The 15843-nt window shown below is 54.2% G+C and overlaps 1 protein-coding gene across 6 annotated transcripts in view; it reads left to right on the forward strand.

The window, feature by feature from the left end:
- The window catches only part of LDB3 (LIM domain binding 3), a 67818-nt gene that overhangs the window by 21849 nt on the left and 30126 nt on the right, over window positions 1-15843 (forward strand). For 3 of the 6 annotated variants that reach the window (XM_012472608.3, XM_012472609.3, XM_012472611.3), the window contains 2 exons: window positions 1279-1448; window positions 1916-1952. In XM_012472608.3, coding sequence (XP_012328031.2) covers window positions 1279-1448; window positions 1916-1952 — 207 coding nt within the window. Of the gene's footprint in view, window positions 1-1278; window positions 1449-1915; window positions 1953-8507; window positions 9283-15165; window positions 15355-15843 lie in introns of those variants that run through there. The other 3 variants (XM_012472612.3, XM_012472613.3, XM_064374412.1) reach the window with 2 other exon arrangements.

Below are 15843 nucleotides of genomic sequence, written 5' to 3' on the forward strand. Positions count from 1 at the left end.
AACCAGTCCTGGGAGACTAGGCCAGTTCCCTGTCCCACTCCTTGCAGGGAGCTCATGAGACATGGACAATGGCGAGGTTCCTCTCCCAGCCAGCCAGACCTCGGGGAAAGGGAGAGGCAGGCAGGAGAGTGCTAGACAGGGCATGTCTCCAGGCACAGATCGAGGGCCTCCCATAGGCAGAAGCAGCCTTCCTGAGCCCTATGACTATAGGGGACCTAATGGAAAGGACATAGGGCTAGCAGCCAGGAAACCTAGGTTCTCACTCAGTGGGGCTCCTATCTTCTGTAACCTCGAGCTAGTCGGCTGGCCTCTCTGGGCCTCAGTTTCAGCATCCGTAGAGGAGAGGGCTGGGCCAGCAGTCTGTTATTGCTATGGGCTTCACCTGAGCCCTCCCAGGCCTCTGAGAAGGTAGGCTGGGCGGCCTGGTCCTCTGGCTCTGTTGAGTGGGCACCTTTCCATCATGGCCTGCACTGCAGTCTGATTCAGGCTGGGCGGCACTGGACCTGAGGGTCTCTTGGGTCCCTTCTGGCTCTGATCTAGGATTTGTTTATTCAGCCAAGAGCTTTGTGCACCTACCATGTGCCAGACCCTGGGAGGCTAAGGGAAGGTCACCTGGTCCCCGACAAAGGGTTGTGCTTCCCTGGGACAGAGGACCAGTGGCTCCCATGCAGCCCCACTCCCAACTTCCCCAGGCCAGAAATCCCTGTCCCTATAGGCCATGCCAGGACCATGCCTTGCTGCCTTGTTTCTTACCGCCTCCCGGCAGAGTCGGCCTGCTCACACTGACCCCCATCCTCTTCCAGGGCAGACCCGGCACTGGCAGCTCCTTGTTTGGATCCAAAGGTGTGAGGAGGGCAGCAGATGGATCCTGAGGAAGCCTCTGGGTCCCCCAAATAGCCTGTCCCCAGCCAGGCCCAAACTCATGGCCTGCTCAGGGAGGTCAAGGAAGACCTGTTCTGTTTCCTCCTTTTGTAAAGGGGATCTGAGGGTGGGGATGTCTCTGGGCCTAGGCCTGGAGCGAGCACGGGGGAAGGACAGACCTGAGGGATCTGAGCCTCCTGCCTCTCACGAGGGAGAGGAGTCACTGCTTCACTGCGACCACACTGAGCACCAAGGACCCAGGTCGTGCCCATGTCTTGGGGTTCTCAGATAGCAGTGGGTAAAGGCAAGGTTGGGACAGAACAATAGGGGCCACCAGTGGGCATGGAGCAGGGCCTCAGCGGGGTGGGAGTTGGGTTCCAGCCTAGCCCTCACCCACAGCCTCTCTCTGCATTGCAGGAGCCTCCCTGTTAAGGACCTCACCGTAGACAGCGCCTCTCCTGTGTACCAGGCTGTGATTAAGAACCAGAACAAGCCGGAAGAAGAGGCTGATGAGTGGGCCCGCCGCTCCTCCAACCTGCAGTCTCGCTCCTTCCGCATCCTGGCCCAGATGACGGGAACTGAATTCAGTGAGTGCAGGCTCTCAGGGTGGGCACAGAGAAGGGAGATGCTGAGGGGCCACCAGGGGCCTGGGCCCAGCGCTGCAGAAGCCAGGGAGCCCTGCTCCCTGCCCTTGAAGGTGGGCTGGCCGTGATGGTTTGTCAGCGGCCGGCAGGGTTTCTTCTGGGCCCCTCAGGTGGACTGTCCAGTGACAGCAGCCTTCTGCTCCAATGCCAACTCCAACAGTGGGTGGCAGGCTTGGTGAGCAGCTTCCGGGCGAGATGACTGCCCAGGGCTGGGATGAGACCCTCACAGGCCACCCCTGACTCTTTCCCAGTGTCCTCTGGGGCCTCTGCCCAGCACACAGTGGACAGCTGAGGGGGCAGTCACCACACAGGGCCTGGCTGAATCCTGGGACTCAGTGCCCTCAGAGCCCCAGCAGCTTTTCTTGCTGTGTCTCCTGTGAGTCCCCTGACCCGCTCCTTTCTACCCACAGTGCAAGACCCTGATGAAGAAGCTCTGCGAAGGTCAAGGTAAGTGTCTGGACTCAGGCTCTGTGGTCTTGCCCTCTAGCCCCATCCCTCCCCAGGCAGCCCCCAGGCCACATGACTCATGGAAGGAACCTCTCAAGTTCATGGATTTGGAAAGCCCGACCTGCAAAGGGCTCCAGCTGACAGTGGCTCGAGGCAGCATCCTGGGTCAGTGAGGGGAGCACCTGGACCTGAGTCTCTGTACCTCAGGCCCAGGCTACAGGAGCAAAGTCTCTGGGCTCTCCCAGCTTCATCCCTGGGCAGGGGGCAGGGCTGCTTTGGCCTTTGCTGGGCTGTTGAGAATGAGGGCATCTTTCCCTGTGAGGACACCCGGCTGGCCACCTTGCCCACCCACTCATCTCAGGGCCTGTCCCCCTGTGAGTCTGAAGGCTGGGCACTGGGAAACAGGCATGCAGGGGGCTGTGCTGGACATGAACACCTGACCCCTGGACTCACCTGTCCAGACCTACATTGAGGTACCAGCTCTGTAAACTGCTAAAAGCATAATAGCTGCTGAAAGAAAGAACAAGCCCTGGACATGAGGACAGGTTTGTGCTAAGCTGGGGGTCTTGGGGCATGGTTTCCCCACCAGCGGCAGGTCTGAGGCCACAGCCACTAACCTACCATTGTGGCCCGTCAGGTGCTCATAGCATGAAGTGGGCATGATGGGGGCATGCTGTCCTGGAACTCACTGGAACCCGCTAGGGCCTTCCATGGTGAGGAGTAGGGCTCAGTGTGATTGTATGTACACTTTCGATAGCAAATATGTCATCTGCATGCTCTTCCTGGCACTGTTTGCCTTGGGCTAGTGCATCCTGTCGCAGCCTCTGTGCAGGAGGCTGGGGCTCAGAGGCACCCTCCCACCCTGGGCCAAGCTTTCTGTACTTGCTAACCAGCAGGCCCAGCATACAGTGGCCATGGGACTCGTGCGGAGTAGGACTCTGGAGCCAGCTTAGACTTGATGTGGATTTTATTTTTGGACCAATACTTGTGCCAACTCAAGTTGCTCCCATTCTCTGACCAGGCATCCAAGCCTAAAGTGGGGTCCTCCCAGGACTGCCAAGGATGGCATGCAGTCCCAATAACAGTTCTTAACCCTTCAGTGCCTTCAGGGCATCTAGAGTCCGCAATGAAGTGACGTTTGATTTAGCACAAAAGTTCATTCAGCTCCAGCTACTTTGAGTGCCGGAGCCCTTGGCTCTCTCCCCCCAGCTGTGCTCCACTGTCCCTGCGTGCTGCGCCCATGCTTGGCTTGCCCTTCTCTTAGAAGCCACCCATGTGGCTGCTTCAGTGAACAATGCAGATGTTCCCAAACATTTGATGGAGGAGTCTTTAAATCACACACCCCAGCGCAAGTGGCTTCAAAATCCCCCTGAGTTCTTTCCAGCAAGAGGCCAGCAGGGGGCCTTTTTCCTCCCTCCTGAAACACAGAGCCCTGCCTTCCCAGCCCCTGCGGCTTCCTTCTGGTTCCCGAATGATCTGCTTCCTTCTAGTATGCAAGGAGGTCAGGCTCAGCTTGTGCCTCGTTAACCAGATGTCATTAGAACAGGAAATAGTACTGTGGAGGTGGATTGCAGCAATCTTTTGTCTTTCTTTCTCCTGGAATATTCACAGTTATTGAGTGAGGACAGCACAAAGGCAGTAGTGAGGGTGGTCCCCAGGCCTCGTCCTTGGCCTTCCCCTTCCCTCCTTCCAGGAGCATTTTTTGAAGTTTGTTCTGCCTGGTCTTGAGGGTATTTGAAGGGTGGGAGGTTAGTCTTTCCCCCAGCGGCCTAACCCCACGAAAGCTTGCTTCAGTCCAGCAAAAGCCAGCTTTCGGAGCCTCTCCCCGAGCTAGGGCAGGGTTTCATCCCAGGGAAATCTGGAAAGAGGGTCTGGGAAGTGGCTCCAGTTGACTTCCTCCCTCAGTCTCAGGCAGCTTCCCTCGCCCCATCAGTACCTCCCTCTGGGGTCTCAGGCCCTGCATTAGAGGCTCTGAGGCACCCAGCCAGCCTCTGCCCACGTCTGGAGGGGCTCCTCTCCCTTCTTCTGATATTAATTTCTGGAGGGTTGTCCTTATGGGCAGAGCCACCCATGTCACTGAATCCCAAGCAGTTATCCCACAGACCCAGAGGCAGGTACAGTAGGTGTAGCTGTTCTAATCTGTCTGTGATTCAAGCCTAAAGCAGTGTCTGTGGTCATTGGTCATGGCTGGGGCCCCAGGCTCACCCATGTTGCAATCTGAGCAGAAGGAAACACTACTTGTCCCACCCTGGTCCATGCCGGTCAGGGGTCTTGCTCCTCAGGGGCCTGAGCCACACTTCTATCTGTCCCCACTCCCAAGTTGGAAGCTGCACCCCTAGACTCTCCTGACCCATCTTGTTGGCTGAGAGTAGCTACCACCTCCTTCTTTCTCCTCCCAAATCCCAGCAGGGATTCTAAGGATCTCTCTTGAAGACTGAGTTTCCCCAGGGAGGCTTCACTGTAAACTACCTCCAAGTGTCTCACTCCAGCAGAGCCTGTGTTTGCCAAGCCTATGCACAGTGGCACCTACGCAGTCTTATGCCATGCCAAGGTGCTTTCTCCTTCCTGGTGCTGTGTGGTGAGAAAGTTAGCAGAAATATTGAGTAGTGTCAGGCATTCTGCACCAGGCAGGGGCTCTGGTGACCTCTAGGTCAAGTATGAATCCACATGTCAAGAATACCTTGCAAACTTTCCTTTCACCTCCATCACTGCTCTACCTCCAAGCCCCACCCCCTGCAGAGTCCCAGGGCAGCTCACAGCCCTCTTCTTCTCTGGCTCCTGGCTCCTGGTAGTATCTCTGTGTCTGGTAGCATGTAGCTTCCATCTGAGGCTTCAGTGATAACCTGCTGGCCAGCCCAAGACAGAGTCTAATTTCCAGGGACCCTGTCTTTACAGGTGAGGTGGGGGAGGCCTGAACAGCCCAGGCATCAGCTGTAAATTTGGCTGCCCACCCTAGAAGGATCCAGGCACCTTAGGAAACCATCCAGACTGGCTAGAACATCAGCCTCCTGCCTGCTTGCACATGGGAGCTACTCTAGTAGGTATAGGTGATGCTGTGACTCCCCAGTTTCCACTGGAGGTAGCTGAAATAGTGCCTCCATCCCACAAGCTGAGCCCCTAATCTCAGAGTAGTTGCCACAGCTTCCTTGACTTTGGAAAGACATTCCGGGCTCCGATCATCCAAAAGGTCAGATCCACATTGGGCAGACACGTTGGGGATAGGGGTGGGGACAAGCCCTGCCCCGTGCCAGGCAGGGCTTGGATCTGTGAGGCATCTGGATCCCTCCCACTGCTTGGGGGAACCATCCTGGATGTAGCCCAGCATGTAACCCAGACATGCCCCTGATCCCTCATAGGTGCAGCCTCTGTGTTTCCCTGAGGCCCACGTGGGTAAAGAGCTCTGCATCTCCCCATCTTTCCAAGCGTTAAGAGCAAAGTTGATCTTAGTGAAGAGTCCCTAGAGTGGCTGCAGGTGAGGGTTGCATCACATAGCCCTTACATCCCTGACCATATAAAACTCCTTCCATGCCCTTTCTTCATCATGCAGCCATTAAGCTTCTTCCAACAAAATGCTCAGGCTCACTGGCTCCCCTTCTTCCCTCCTGCAGCCTCGCAGACGCCCCCTCCCTCCCTCTGCTGAGCAGTCTCTCAGTTTCACCCCCGCCGCAGCCACCTCGCTTGCACGCACAGGACCCTGCCACCAACGCCCCCCGCCCCCTGCCTTGCCAAAGGGCCCCTTGTAAGAAGGCAGTGAAAAAAAGTACCTCTCTTTTTTTTTGATTTTGAGTCCCTGGTGTTCTGCCACCCTAGCAAGTTTGAAAACTACACTGGAGCACCAGGGATGTTGCCCCAGGTGCTGCTGACTGAGCAGCCCATGGGGGGTCTTCTTCCTTGCCCTTGCTCTCCTGTCTCTTTTCCTCTCTCCTGTGCCTTCCTCTCCTGACTCCTTTCCTTGGCTAGCTGAGGATTTCTAAACAGCTCCAAGCAGAGCATGCTCACTAGATCGGACTCTCCAGGACTGTCTCTGACCCTGTCACTAAGCACTGATCGCAAACTGTCACCCAGCCACCACGGGCCTTGCTAGGACTTGGCGATTTACAGGCAAACTGTGTCTGATCTGGTGCCCTGTGTTCTAGGTAGTGTCTATGGGATGGTCAGGACTGTTTGTAGTGCTTTCAGCAGGGCTCAGGGAACCCCGCCACTCGGCCTTTGCTCGTGCCGTCTCCACCCCTTCACTCCAACCTCAGACAGGCAGGTATGTGGCAAGGGAAGAAGGCTCCAGCACTTAGATTGTGATTCTCCCTTGTGTTTCCGTGTGGCTTTAGGTCATTCATGTGACCTCTCTGGGCTTCAGCTTCCTCTTAGTATGAGGAAAGTTTGGACTAGAACTGTGGTTTTCAAATATGTTATATATTAGCAGTGGGCCCCTTTTGTCAGTCTTAGACAGAGACCCAGTATGCAGGACTCAAGGGGTAGAGAGAGAGAGGGACTGCCAGGGAAAGCAGGTGCAGGACTGTGGGACTCTGTGAGTATGGAGACGTGGGGGCCAGCCTCTGATGACTGTTACTGTGCAGAAATATAAGGCCAGCACTGCCACATCTTCTTTTCAAAGACTTAAAGTTGCTTTTCCTGATCTTTATATGCTAGTAATTCACTTTTTCTTTTGAGATGAAGTGTCGCTCTGTTGCCCAGGCTGGAGTGCAGTGGTGCGATCTTGGCTCACTGCAACCTCTGCCTCCCAGGTTCAAGCGATTCTCCTGCCTCAGCCTCTGGAGTAGCTGGGATTACAGGTGCCCGCCACCATGCCTGACTAATCTTTCTTTTTTTTTTGAAATGGAGTCTCGCTCCTAACCTCTTAACGTGAAAAGAAAAATGAAATAGAGTCTCGCTCTGTCACCCAGGCTGGAGTGCAGCAGCACGATCTCAGCTCACTGCAACCTCCACCGCCCAGGTTCAAGAGATTCTTCTGCCTCAGCCCCCCAAGTAGCTGGGACTACAGGCACATGCCACCACAACTGGCTAATTTTTGTATTTTTAGTAGAGATGGGTTTTCACCATATCGGCCAGGCTGGTCTCGAACTCCTGACCTCGTGATCTGCCCATCTCTGCCTCTCAAAGGGCTGGGATTACAGGCATGAGCCACTGTGCCCAGCCAACTTCTTAAACTTTTTGTTTGAAGGTAATTGCAAATTCAGTGCAGTTGTAAGAAATAATAGAGATCCCATGTTCCTTTCACCCAGTTTCTCCCAATGGTAGCATCCTGCAGATGAAAGCACAATATCACAACCAGGATACTGACATTGATACAGGCAAGACATAGAACTTCCATCACTCAGGATTCTCCATGCTGCCTTTTTTAGCCATACCCACTCCCCTCCAGCACCCACCCACCTCCTTAGCCTCTGGCAACCACTAATCTGTGATCTGTCCTCCATTTCTATAATTTTGTCCTTTTGAAGAATATTATATAAATGGAATTGTATAAATGGGACCATTTAAGATAGGTCGTTTTTCAATCAGCATAATTCCCAGGGGTCACCCAAGTGGCCGAGTGCCCCAACAGTTCATCTATTCCCTTTTATTGCTAAGAAGCATCTTATGGTATGGACTTAGACATTAATTTTTAAGTCGAGTTTTAAACACTGTACAGGTTAAACATACTGTGTTTGTGGCTAGATGGGGCCCTTTGGCCCCCACTGGGCACCTCTGGTCTGGAGGAGGTTATTGGCCCTTCCAGCCTGGAGGGCCTAGGGTTCTGGCGCCTGCGGCACTGGCCTTTCTCAGGTGCTCTCCTCCATTCATTCCCATGTTTCTGGAGGCTGCTTGCCTGCTCTGTACTGTGCCCTCAGCTGGGCAGGTGTGGGTTGAGCCCCAAGAGTCCCCACTAGTGGGAAGTGGCGGGAAGTCCTGGCTCTCTATCTGTGACGGTGGCCTTGTGGGTGAGCACGTGTGTGCCTGGGCTGTGCTCAGGCCTGGTGGACAGGGTGGGCAGGGGCCGTGTGTGAAGGCTTCTCTCTGGGGACAGTGAAGGCTTGTTGAGGCCAGGGCAGCACAGGGAGGGGGCAGGGCTGCCCACCAAGCCTCATCATGGGTGATAGGCACTCCTCCTTCTTGATGCCCAGCTAGGGGACAGAGATCATGCGAGGTGCACCTGTCTATCTAGTTCAATCCTGAGAGATCAAAGCCAAAGCAGCCCTGTCCAGCCCTCACTAAATGGGCCAGGGAAGCCCCCTTTGCTCAGTCTGCCCCAGGGCCATTAGCCAGGTCCCTTTGCCATGGCTCCCACTCACTCAAGTCAGGGGCTTCAGTCCCTTCATCCTGGTCCCCAGGACTCTGGGTCTTGCCCTAACCAAGGCCTGACCACTTAAAATGTACCCTATGAATTCTATAGCTTCTCCAAGCCCATTGCCCCCTGCCCTCTGCCCTCCCATGCCCTCTGCCCCAGGTGTTAGACAGGGGAATGGTGAACACATCCCCTAACCCCTTTCATTCTTCCTCTCTTCTCTCTCTCTTTCTGTCTCTGTCTCTCTCTCTCTTTCTCTCTCTGTGCCACAGGGAAAGGTTTGAAACGGAACGTAACAGCCCACGTTTTGCCAAATTGCGCAACTGGCACCATGGCCTTTCAGCCCAAATCCTTAATGTTAAAAGCTAAAAGGCTGCCTGGAATCCCCCCACCCCGACAGGCTGGACTCCCTCCCTCCTTCCCCCACACAGATCTGGCATGTGAGCCCCACGGTGATGCTTGACAATGTATAACTGTGCTGGGGGCACCTCTGATGGCCAACCGCAGCATTTTTGCCTTCTGCCCACCCCAGAGCCGATGCTGGGGCCCAGCCCTCTGCAGCTCTGCACCTCCCAACCCCACCCCCAGGGCAACCCTCACTACCCCCCAAATAGCCTGTAGCCTGAGCTCCTGCCCTCTGCACAGGGCCTTAGCTGTAGACCAGAGAGGGCATGAGGGGTTTGCTGGCGTAACACCCCAGAACCAAGGGAAATGGATGGGCTACTGCTCAGTTTCCCACCATCCTTAGCTCCTGGCCTCATGCCCTCCTACAATGAGTCACCTGTAGATTCGGGTCTGGGGAAGAGGCTGAACCCTGGCCCTGCCCAGCTCCCTCGCTGCCCTCTGGAGCCCAGGGCAGCCCAGAATAGGGCTCTTTGAAGAGGAAGTGGAAGCCCCAGGGTAGATGAGGCAGAGACCCTTCCTGGCAGTGGTGAGATGGGGTCATGCACCCTCCTTTCTGTACTGTGTGTGCTGGCTCCATAGTTCTCTCTTCTGTACATATAAGCATGCTTGTTCTGAAATAAAGAGGATTTGAAGTGAACCACACCAAGCCCCAGTCATGCTGTGCCTGTGTGTGTCCCACCTGAGAGGAGCTGTAAGGGCAGGATCTGGGACAGAGAGAGGACAGGCACCAGCAGAAGAGGGGCAGGGGCAGTGGCCACCAGTCCCAGGACCCAGCGCAGCTCTGCTCCTGCTACTCTCCTACCCAACAGGTCCCGAGCCCAGCTGCAACCCAAGGTGGGAGGATGGTGGTGGGAATCTGTGCTGAGGTCTGTGGGCAACCTTAGTCACTCACAGGACAGTGTGTATGGGAATACTCAAATGCCCCCTGCCTCTCCTCCCACACCCTGCTGCAGCCAGCAGACTGAGCCATCGTCCTGCCCCACCCCATCAGAAGGCACCCGCAAGCTGTTCTCCCAGGAAGGAGCTACTTATGCTTGGTCCTGGTCCAGAGGCGAGAGGAGGGCTCCAGTGGGCACACCTGGGCTGAGGAGCAGTTCACAAGGGAAGTCGGGGGCCCAGGGCCAGGGCTCAGCAGGGAAGAGATGGAAAGCAGCCCTGGCAGAGTCTTGCTCAAGTGGCAGGAGGCAGGAGGGCTGGGAAGGCTTCCACCTGGGTCTTGCTTCCAGCTCCCACCTACCTGTGGCCTTGTCTTAGTCCTGAGCATTTAGGAAGGGCTAGGAAGAGCAGCAGCAGCCAAAAAGATCCCAGCCAGGCCTCGGCTCATGTCCTGCTGAGCTGTGAGCCACAAGCCAGCGCCCCATTCACCTGACCCAGGCCTGACCACTTAGAAAGTAGAGAGTACCCCATGGATGGCAAAGTTTTTCCTGGCCAATTCCATGTTACTTTCCTTTGTGTGAAATCACAGGCTGAGGACATGAGAGCAGCAGCACTTACGTTAGAAGCAGATGCTGAGGCCCAGCCCTCAAAGCTCTCCTGCCTCCTCTGTGGCTGGACTGGCCAGACCCCTGCGCCCATTCCTGCTGCCTGGGCATAGGCTTTCCCTCCAGGAACCTTAGCAATCCCACCAGGAAGGGTTGGTGTGGGAGGCCTCTGTCTCCTGCCCATCCACCCTGAGATGCTCCCTAAAGCCCCCTGCCAACCTATTCTGGCCTCCCACCTCATCCTGCCTCCAGCAGTCTGATGCCTGCACTGGGCAGGCTTCATCCTGGCTGGAGGATTCCCAAGGGGAGGAAAGGAGGATAGCTGCCTTCATCTAGGCTTCCTGGAGCACACCCATATTTGGCTGATGTTTTTCGGAGGGCTCGCAAGGCCCAAGGGTGGGTTGGGGGCAGAGGTCTGCCAGACAGAGTAAGGTCCTGGGCAGTGGGTATCCTGAGGCTGGCAGAGAACCTTAGCCAACCACTAAGAGTTGGTGGGTTCTTGGACCCCTGTTCCCAGCCCCCGGCCTGCCGGAGCCCTCTTGAAACCACCAGGTTGAACCCCTGCCTTCCCACCTACCCCAGATCCCTTCATGTGTACCCTGGGGGGCCCCAGGCTGGGTTTCATGTAAAGCCCTAGGTATAAGCAGGAGAGATGTCCTCATTTAGCATCCGGTGTCTATGGGCATTTGTGGAGGTGCCTGACTGCTGTGGGTGCTAAAGGAATCAGAAAGGGCTGATGTGGCTGTGTTCCCAATGCGAGGTTGATCATGTATGGTCCAGAGACAGGGGGTATCCCTCCAACTGGTGGATCAAAGAAGCCTTCCTGGAAGAAGAGGTCAGTGTGTTTTTATCTTCAGGAATGGTTAGAATTAGGGTGGACACAGACACAAAAGGCTGGACAGATACTCTAAGCAGAACGAGCAGAGGTGCTGATGAGAAGTAGTGTCCCAGAACCCGAAGCTAATCATTTTGGTTGGAATGGAGAGAATGCAGAGGATGTCATGGTTAGTAGTGGTCTGCACCAAGACTCCAAGGCCATGGTATATTTGAATGTATTTTGAAGGCAAAGTGGAACTAGCAAAGGGCTCCAGGCACCTTTCACACTATAGCTGATGAGGCATTCTTCACCTAGAACACAATGGCAATGTGGACCCTGGAGTTGCAGTGGAGCATTTCTGGGGCAAAGTGATGCAATTCAGGGTTCCCCTGAGCCACAGTCACCAGGCATCAAGGTGGAATGTAGACTAGGTAGGTGGCAGCATGAATAATTTCGAGACCAATTGCCTGACTGGCATTCTATCATCATCCAATCAACAGAGATTTTCATGCTTCACCATTCTAACCAACACAAGTAGCATCATCACCCCAAAAGCGGCAACCACCCCTTCAGCACTATCAATACATTCACAAGGCCTCCACCATCACCAACAGTTCTGACCCAAGTCCAGTGACAACGACCCCAAGGCCCAGCATCACCACCACCGCTATCCCATCCTTTCCAGACGGAGTATCATAGTTATCAATAACAGCATCAATCAAACCCCACCATTCCCACCACCAAGGGCCACCATGGAAGAGCAGGGGCACAGTCAACAGGCTCCACCTCGATGCTGACCAGAGGGAAGAGATGAGCTGAAAAGGGGACGATGACCAGGCTGTGTTTCTCCTGGCCACTCCATCCCCTCCATGAAGCCATGAGCATTTGGGTCTAGTTTGGTTTGATTTGGTTTTTGCTTAGATGTTTAAATGTAATTATCACCAAGGCAGGAGGAAACTGTAGATCTTAGACCAGGCTGGGGTGATCTCACCAGCACTGTCTTTAGGAATGAAGCCAGGGCCAAGTAACTTCTCTGCAGTGCTTGCTCTATGATGCCCCTGTTAGGATGCTTCTGGGGGCTCGTGGAACTTCAGGCAGGAACTGACCTGGAATAAGATCCTTCAGGATACCCTTCGATGCCTCCTCTGCCTTCCCTAGACCCTGGCTTCTTGAAGTCTTTAGACAGTGGTCCTAGAGAGGATGCCACTCAGGAAGAACCCCAAGCAGCAGGCTTACTCACGTGCACACCCAGATACACCTGGTGGTGATCATTGTCCTGGTGCTGTGGTCAATGATGAATTTCCTAGGGCCCACATCCAGCTTCAACTTCATGCCCTGGAATCCAAGGTTCATTTGGAGATATGGCTGGGGAGAGCAGCAGGTAAGCTGGCCTAACAGTGAATTGGAGCCAAGGACACAGGCAAAGCCAACTTCCTATTTGTCCCGCGGAATACTGTCCCCAACCTGGACACTGTCAGTGCCCTTGTCCTGTGCAGCATCCTCATTTCCCAGCAGCCTACTGGAAGTGTGGAATAGGGCCATGGAGAGCAGATCAAAGAGGCCAGTGTTCTGTGTCAGCTCAAGCCATCCTCGGCCATACCTGCCCACACTGAGAGGAAGGTCTAAGCAGCCAGCTCAGTGGTGTGGCTTCAGAGACTGCAGCTACTTCTCTGGGGCCGTCACATCACTGGCATGGTTTCCAGAAACAAGGTTCTTTCACAAGTGGCTCATGGAAGAGCCAGGGCCAGGCGCAGCTGCAGGCCTGCAAGCTGGGCTACCCAAGGCTGCCTTTCTCTGAGCACTAAGTCAGGGAAGACCCGGGCAGGATGTAGCCACTACTCTTGCCCATCCCGAAAGCTTCCCACACAGTTATGAAGAAGGATGGCACTCTCTCCCATGGGGGCAGTCAACCCTCAATGTTGTCACTTCTCCAGCTCTATTCTTCTTGACCCTCTCACACTATTTCATTCCCTTTTTTACCATACACCTCACCAGATGGAGGAAAGCAATTCAGTGATGCTTTTGCAAACAGCTCAGGGTCTGCCTGCATTCCTATCTTGAGGAGACCCTGGTAGTGCCAGCTACTCCAAGTGTGGCCCACAGACCAGCAGCATCAGCATCACCTGGAAGCCTGTTAGAACGTGGACCCTAGGCCAGGCATGGTGGCTAACGCCTGTAACTCCAGCACTTTGGGAAGCCGAGGCGGGCAGATCACCTGAGGTCAGGAGTTCAAGATCAGTATGGCCAACATGGTGAAATCCCAACTCTACTAAAAATACAAAAATTAGCTGGGCATGGTGTCACATGCCTGTAATTCTAGCTACTCGGGAGGCTGAGACAGGAGAATCGCTTGAACCCGGGAGGCGGAGGTTGCAATGAGCCAAGATTGCGCCACTGCACTCCAGCCTGGGCGACAGAGACAGAGAGGGACTCCATCTCCAAAAAAAAAAAAAAAAAAGGAAATGTGGACTCACTCTCAGTCCTGTCCCAGACCTACTCAACTAGGACTTCATTTTAACAGGATCCCCAGGGGCTTCAAGCACACACGGAAGTTTGTGAGGTGTTATAGTGGTAAAGGCTCAAGCCCTTTTCTGCCACTTTGCAGCTTTGTGATGTTTTACTGTTTTGTGATCTCTCTGGACCTCGGATTTCTCCTCTACAAAATGAGGGTCACAATCCCGATCACTCAGGGAGGTTGAAAGGATAAAATGGAGAAATAGGGTAATTTCTTATACTGTAGCAAGCACTCAGTAATAGAAAGTATTGTTATTCTAATTATTTCCAATAAGAATAGTGCCTTTTATTGGGGAAAGATTCTACTTGGTTTATTTCTTCCTCTATGAGGTACTGGTTAAAGATTCAAATCAAAACAACTCTCGATCAGATGCTGCTATTCTTACTGATGAGTTGTAGGAACTCGAGCAACTGAATTCTGTTACCATTTCCTCATCTATTAAATAGAGTTCATGATGCCCTATCAGAGGGCTGCTGTGAGGAAGTAAAGATATCATAATGAATGCCTGGCACATAGCGTGAGATCAATAAACAAACTGCATAGTATAGGGGGGAGTTGTTCCCACCTGCAGGAGCTCCATTTATCCAGTTGCTGTTGTTGCAAATCCAAATACAAGTCAAGGAGCAAATAATGTGCATTTCTTTGCTTTCCTATAATTTAATTTCTATTCTCTGCCCACCCCATTTCACAGGTAGCAACCCAGCTTTGACCGCTCTTGTCTTCCTAGAGTGGGTCTAGAGGAGAAGTGCTTGCAGAATGCCAAGGCACTCAGGGTGGGGGCATGTGGGCACACCCTGGTCCTCTGTCAGATTCTGCCTGCACTGGCATCTGCAGGGACAGCCCTATCCCATTTGGTCCACACTGGCAGAGTGATCACCTTTCTCTTTCTCAGTTACAAGGTCTTTCAGATCTGCAGGTGCTCAGGACCATGTTCTAGTCACTCTTTGGTGCATGACAAATCCTCTACAGCACCCAGGCCACACAGAGGCATGGGGATCTTTGGGCTATTTCAGGTTTTCCTGGCCCCTCTACATGGGCATGGGGAACCCTGGGGTCCTGCCACTTCCCCAGGGTTGACCTTGAAAAGGGGCACAGGGGCTTCTATTCTTGAATCCCCATGCCACATTGCCCACTTGCATCCAGGTAACCTTGCTCTGCCTGGCATGGTAGCTTTCAGTCATGTGGATTGTTGGTGCCCTGAGTCCTTCGGAGCCCAAAGCCCAGGTTCTCACAACTCCAGAGCCTAAGCCCTTGGCACTCAAATATCTTCCCGCTGCTTTTTTTTGCTGCGTCATCCCTTCCCAAGGTAGCATATGCCCCTGACTGAATGGGGAAGAATGAAAACAGGATCAGGGAGGAACCTGGGTGGATAATTCCATCAGCTTTTCTACCACACAATGTTTTGCTGAGAAAGAAAATTTAAGGAGTACAGAAAAAATTAAGGGGTTGGGGTGGAAAATTCCTTCAGGATTGAAAAAGTTTTTGATGTTGCTGGGACCCTCCTGTGGTCTGAGCCTCTGCTCCTGGGATCCTAGAGAAGCTCCTTCCCTGAACTGGAAGACACACTCTCTGAGGATTCTGCTCTGTTTGCAAGGCAGGTGGCATTTTCTGCTCAGCCTGCCTCTGCTGCAGCCACCTGCCCCCACGCAGAGGGGACCCACAGGGTCTCCAGGCTCCCTTGACCTGTTGTCTTTTTGGTCCCGCCCCATCAGCACCCCTATTGAGCATGCGCCGGTGTGCACCAGCCAGGCCGCCACCCCACTGCTGCCCGCTTCTGCCCAGCTGCCTGCTGCTGCCTCTCCCAGTGCGGCTTCGCCACCCCTGGCCACAGCTGCTGCCCATACTGCCATCGCCTCCGCCTCTGCCACAGCCCCTGCCTCAAGCCCCGCCGACAGTCCAAGGTAACTGGCCCACAGGTGCCGGGCCTGACCCTGGGGAAGGGAGGCAGGAGACGCCCCACTCTGGGTCCACCTGTGGCCAGCTATGTCCAAGGTAGTTAGGGCCCACGGGCCTGGAGGAAGCCAAGGCCAGTGCTGCTTGGTGCAGAGTGTAAAGGGGAAGCTGAGGGTGAATTTCAGGGCTGTGCACCACTGTGGCAGGGACTGTCACTCTGCTCCCCAGGGACACATACAACAGTGAGAGAGGTAACAGACTCTCTCTCTCTCTCACACACACACACAAACACACAAATACACACACTCATACACACACAGATAACAAAAGGGGACTGTGTGGAAAGTCTTTGTTCCTGGAACTCAAATTAGGTAGAATAAAAGTTGTCCTTGTGGGCTGGAGAAATCAAGGAGGGCTCCCTGGATGAGGGAGCGTTGAACTGGGCACGGAAGGCAGGTAGGATTTGGTCAGAGAGAGTTTAGTCATGAACTTCCCAC

Source organism: Aotus nancymaae, unplaced genomic scaffold (assembly GCF_030222135.1).
Source record: "Aotus nancymaae isolate 86718 unplaced genomic scaffold, 86718_ANA_hifiasm-v0.15.2.pri h1tg000010l, whole genome shotgun sequence".
Classification (NCBI taxonomy): domain Eukaryota; kingdom Metazoa; phylum Chordata; class Mammalia; order Primates; family Aotidae; genus Aotus; species Aotus nancymaae.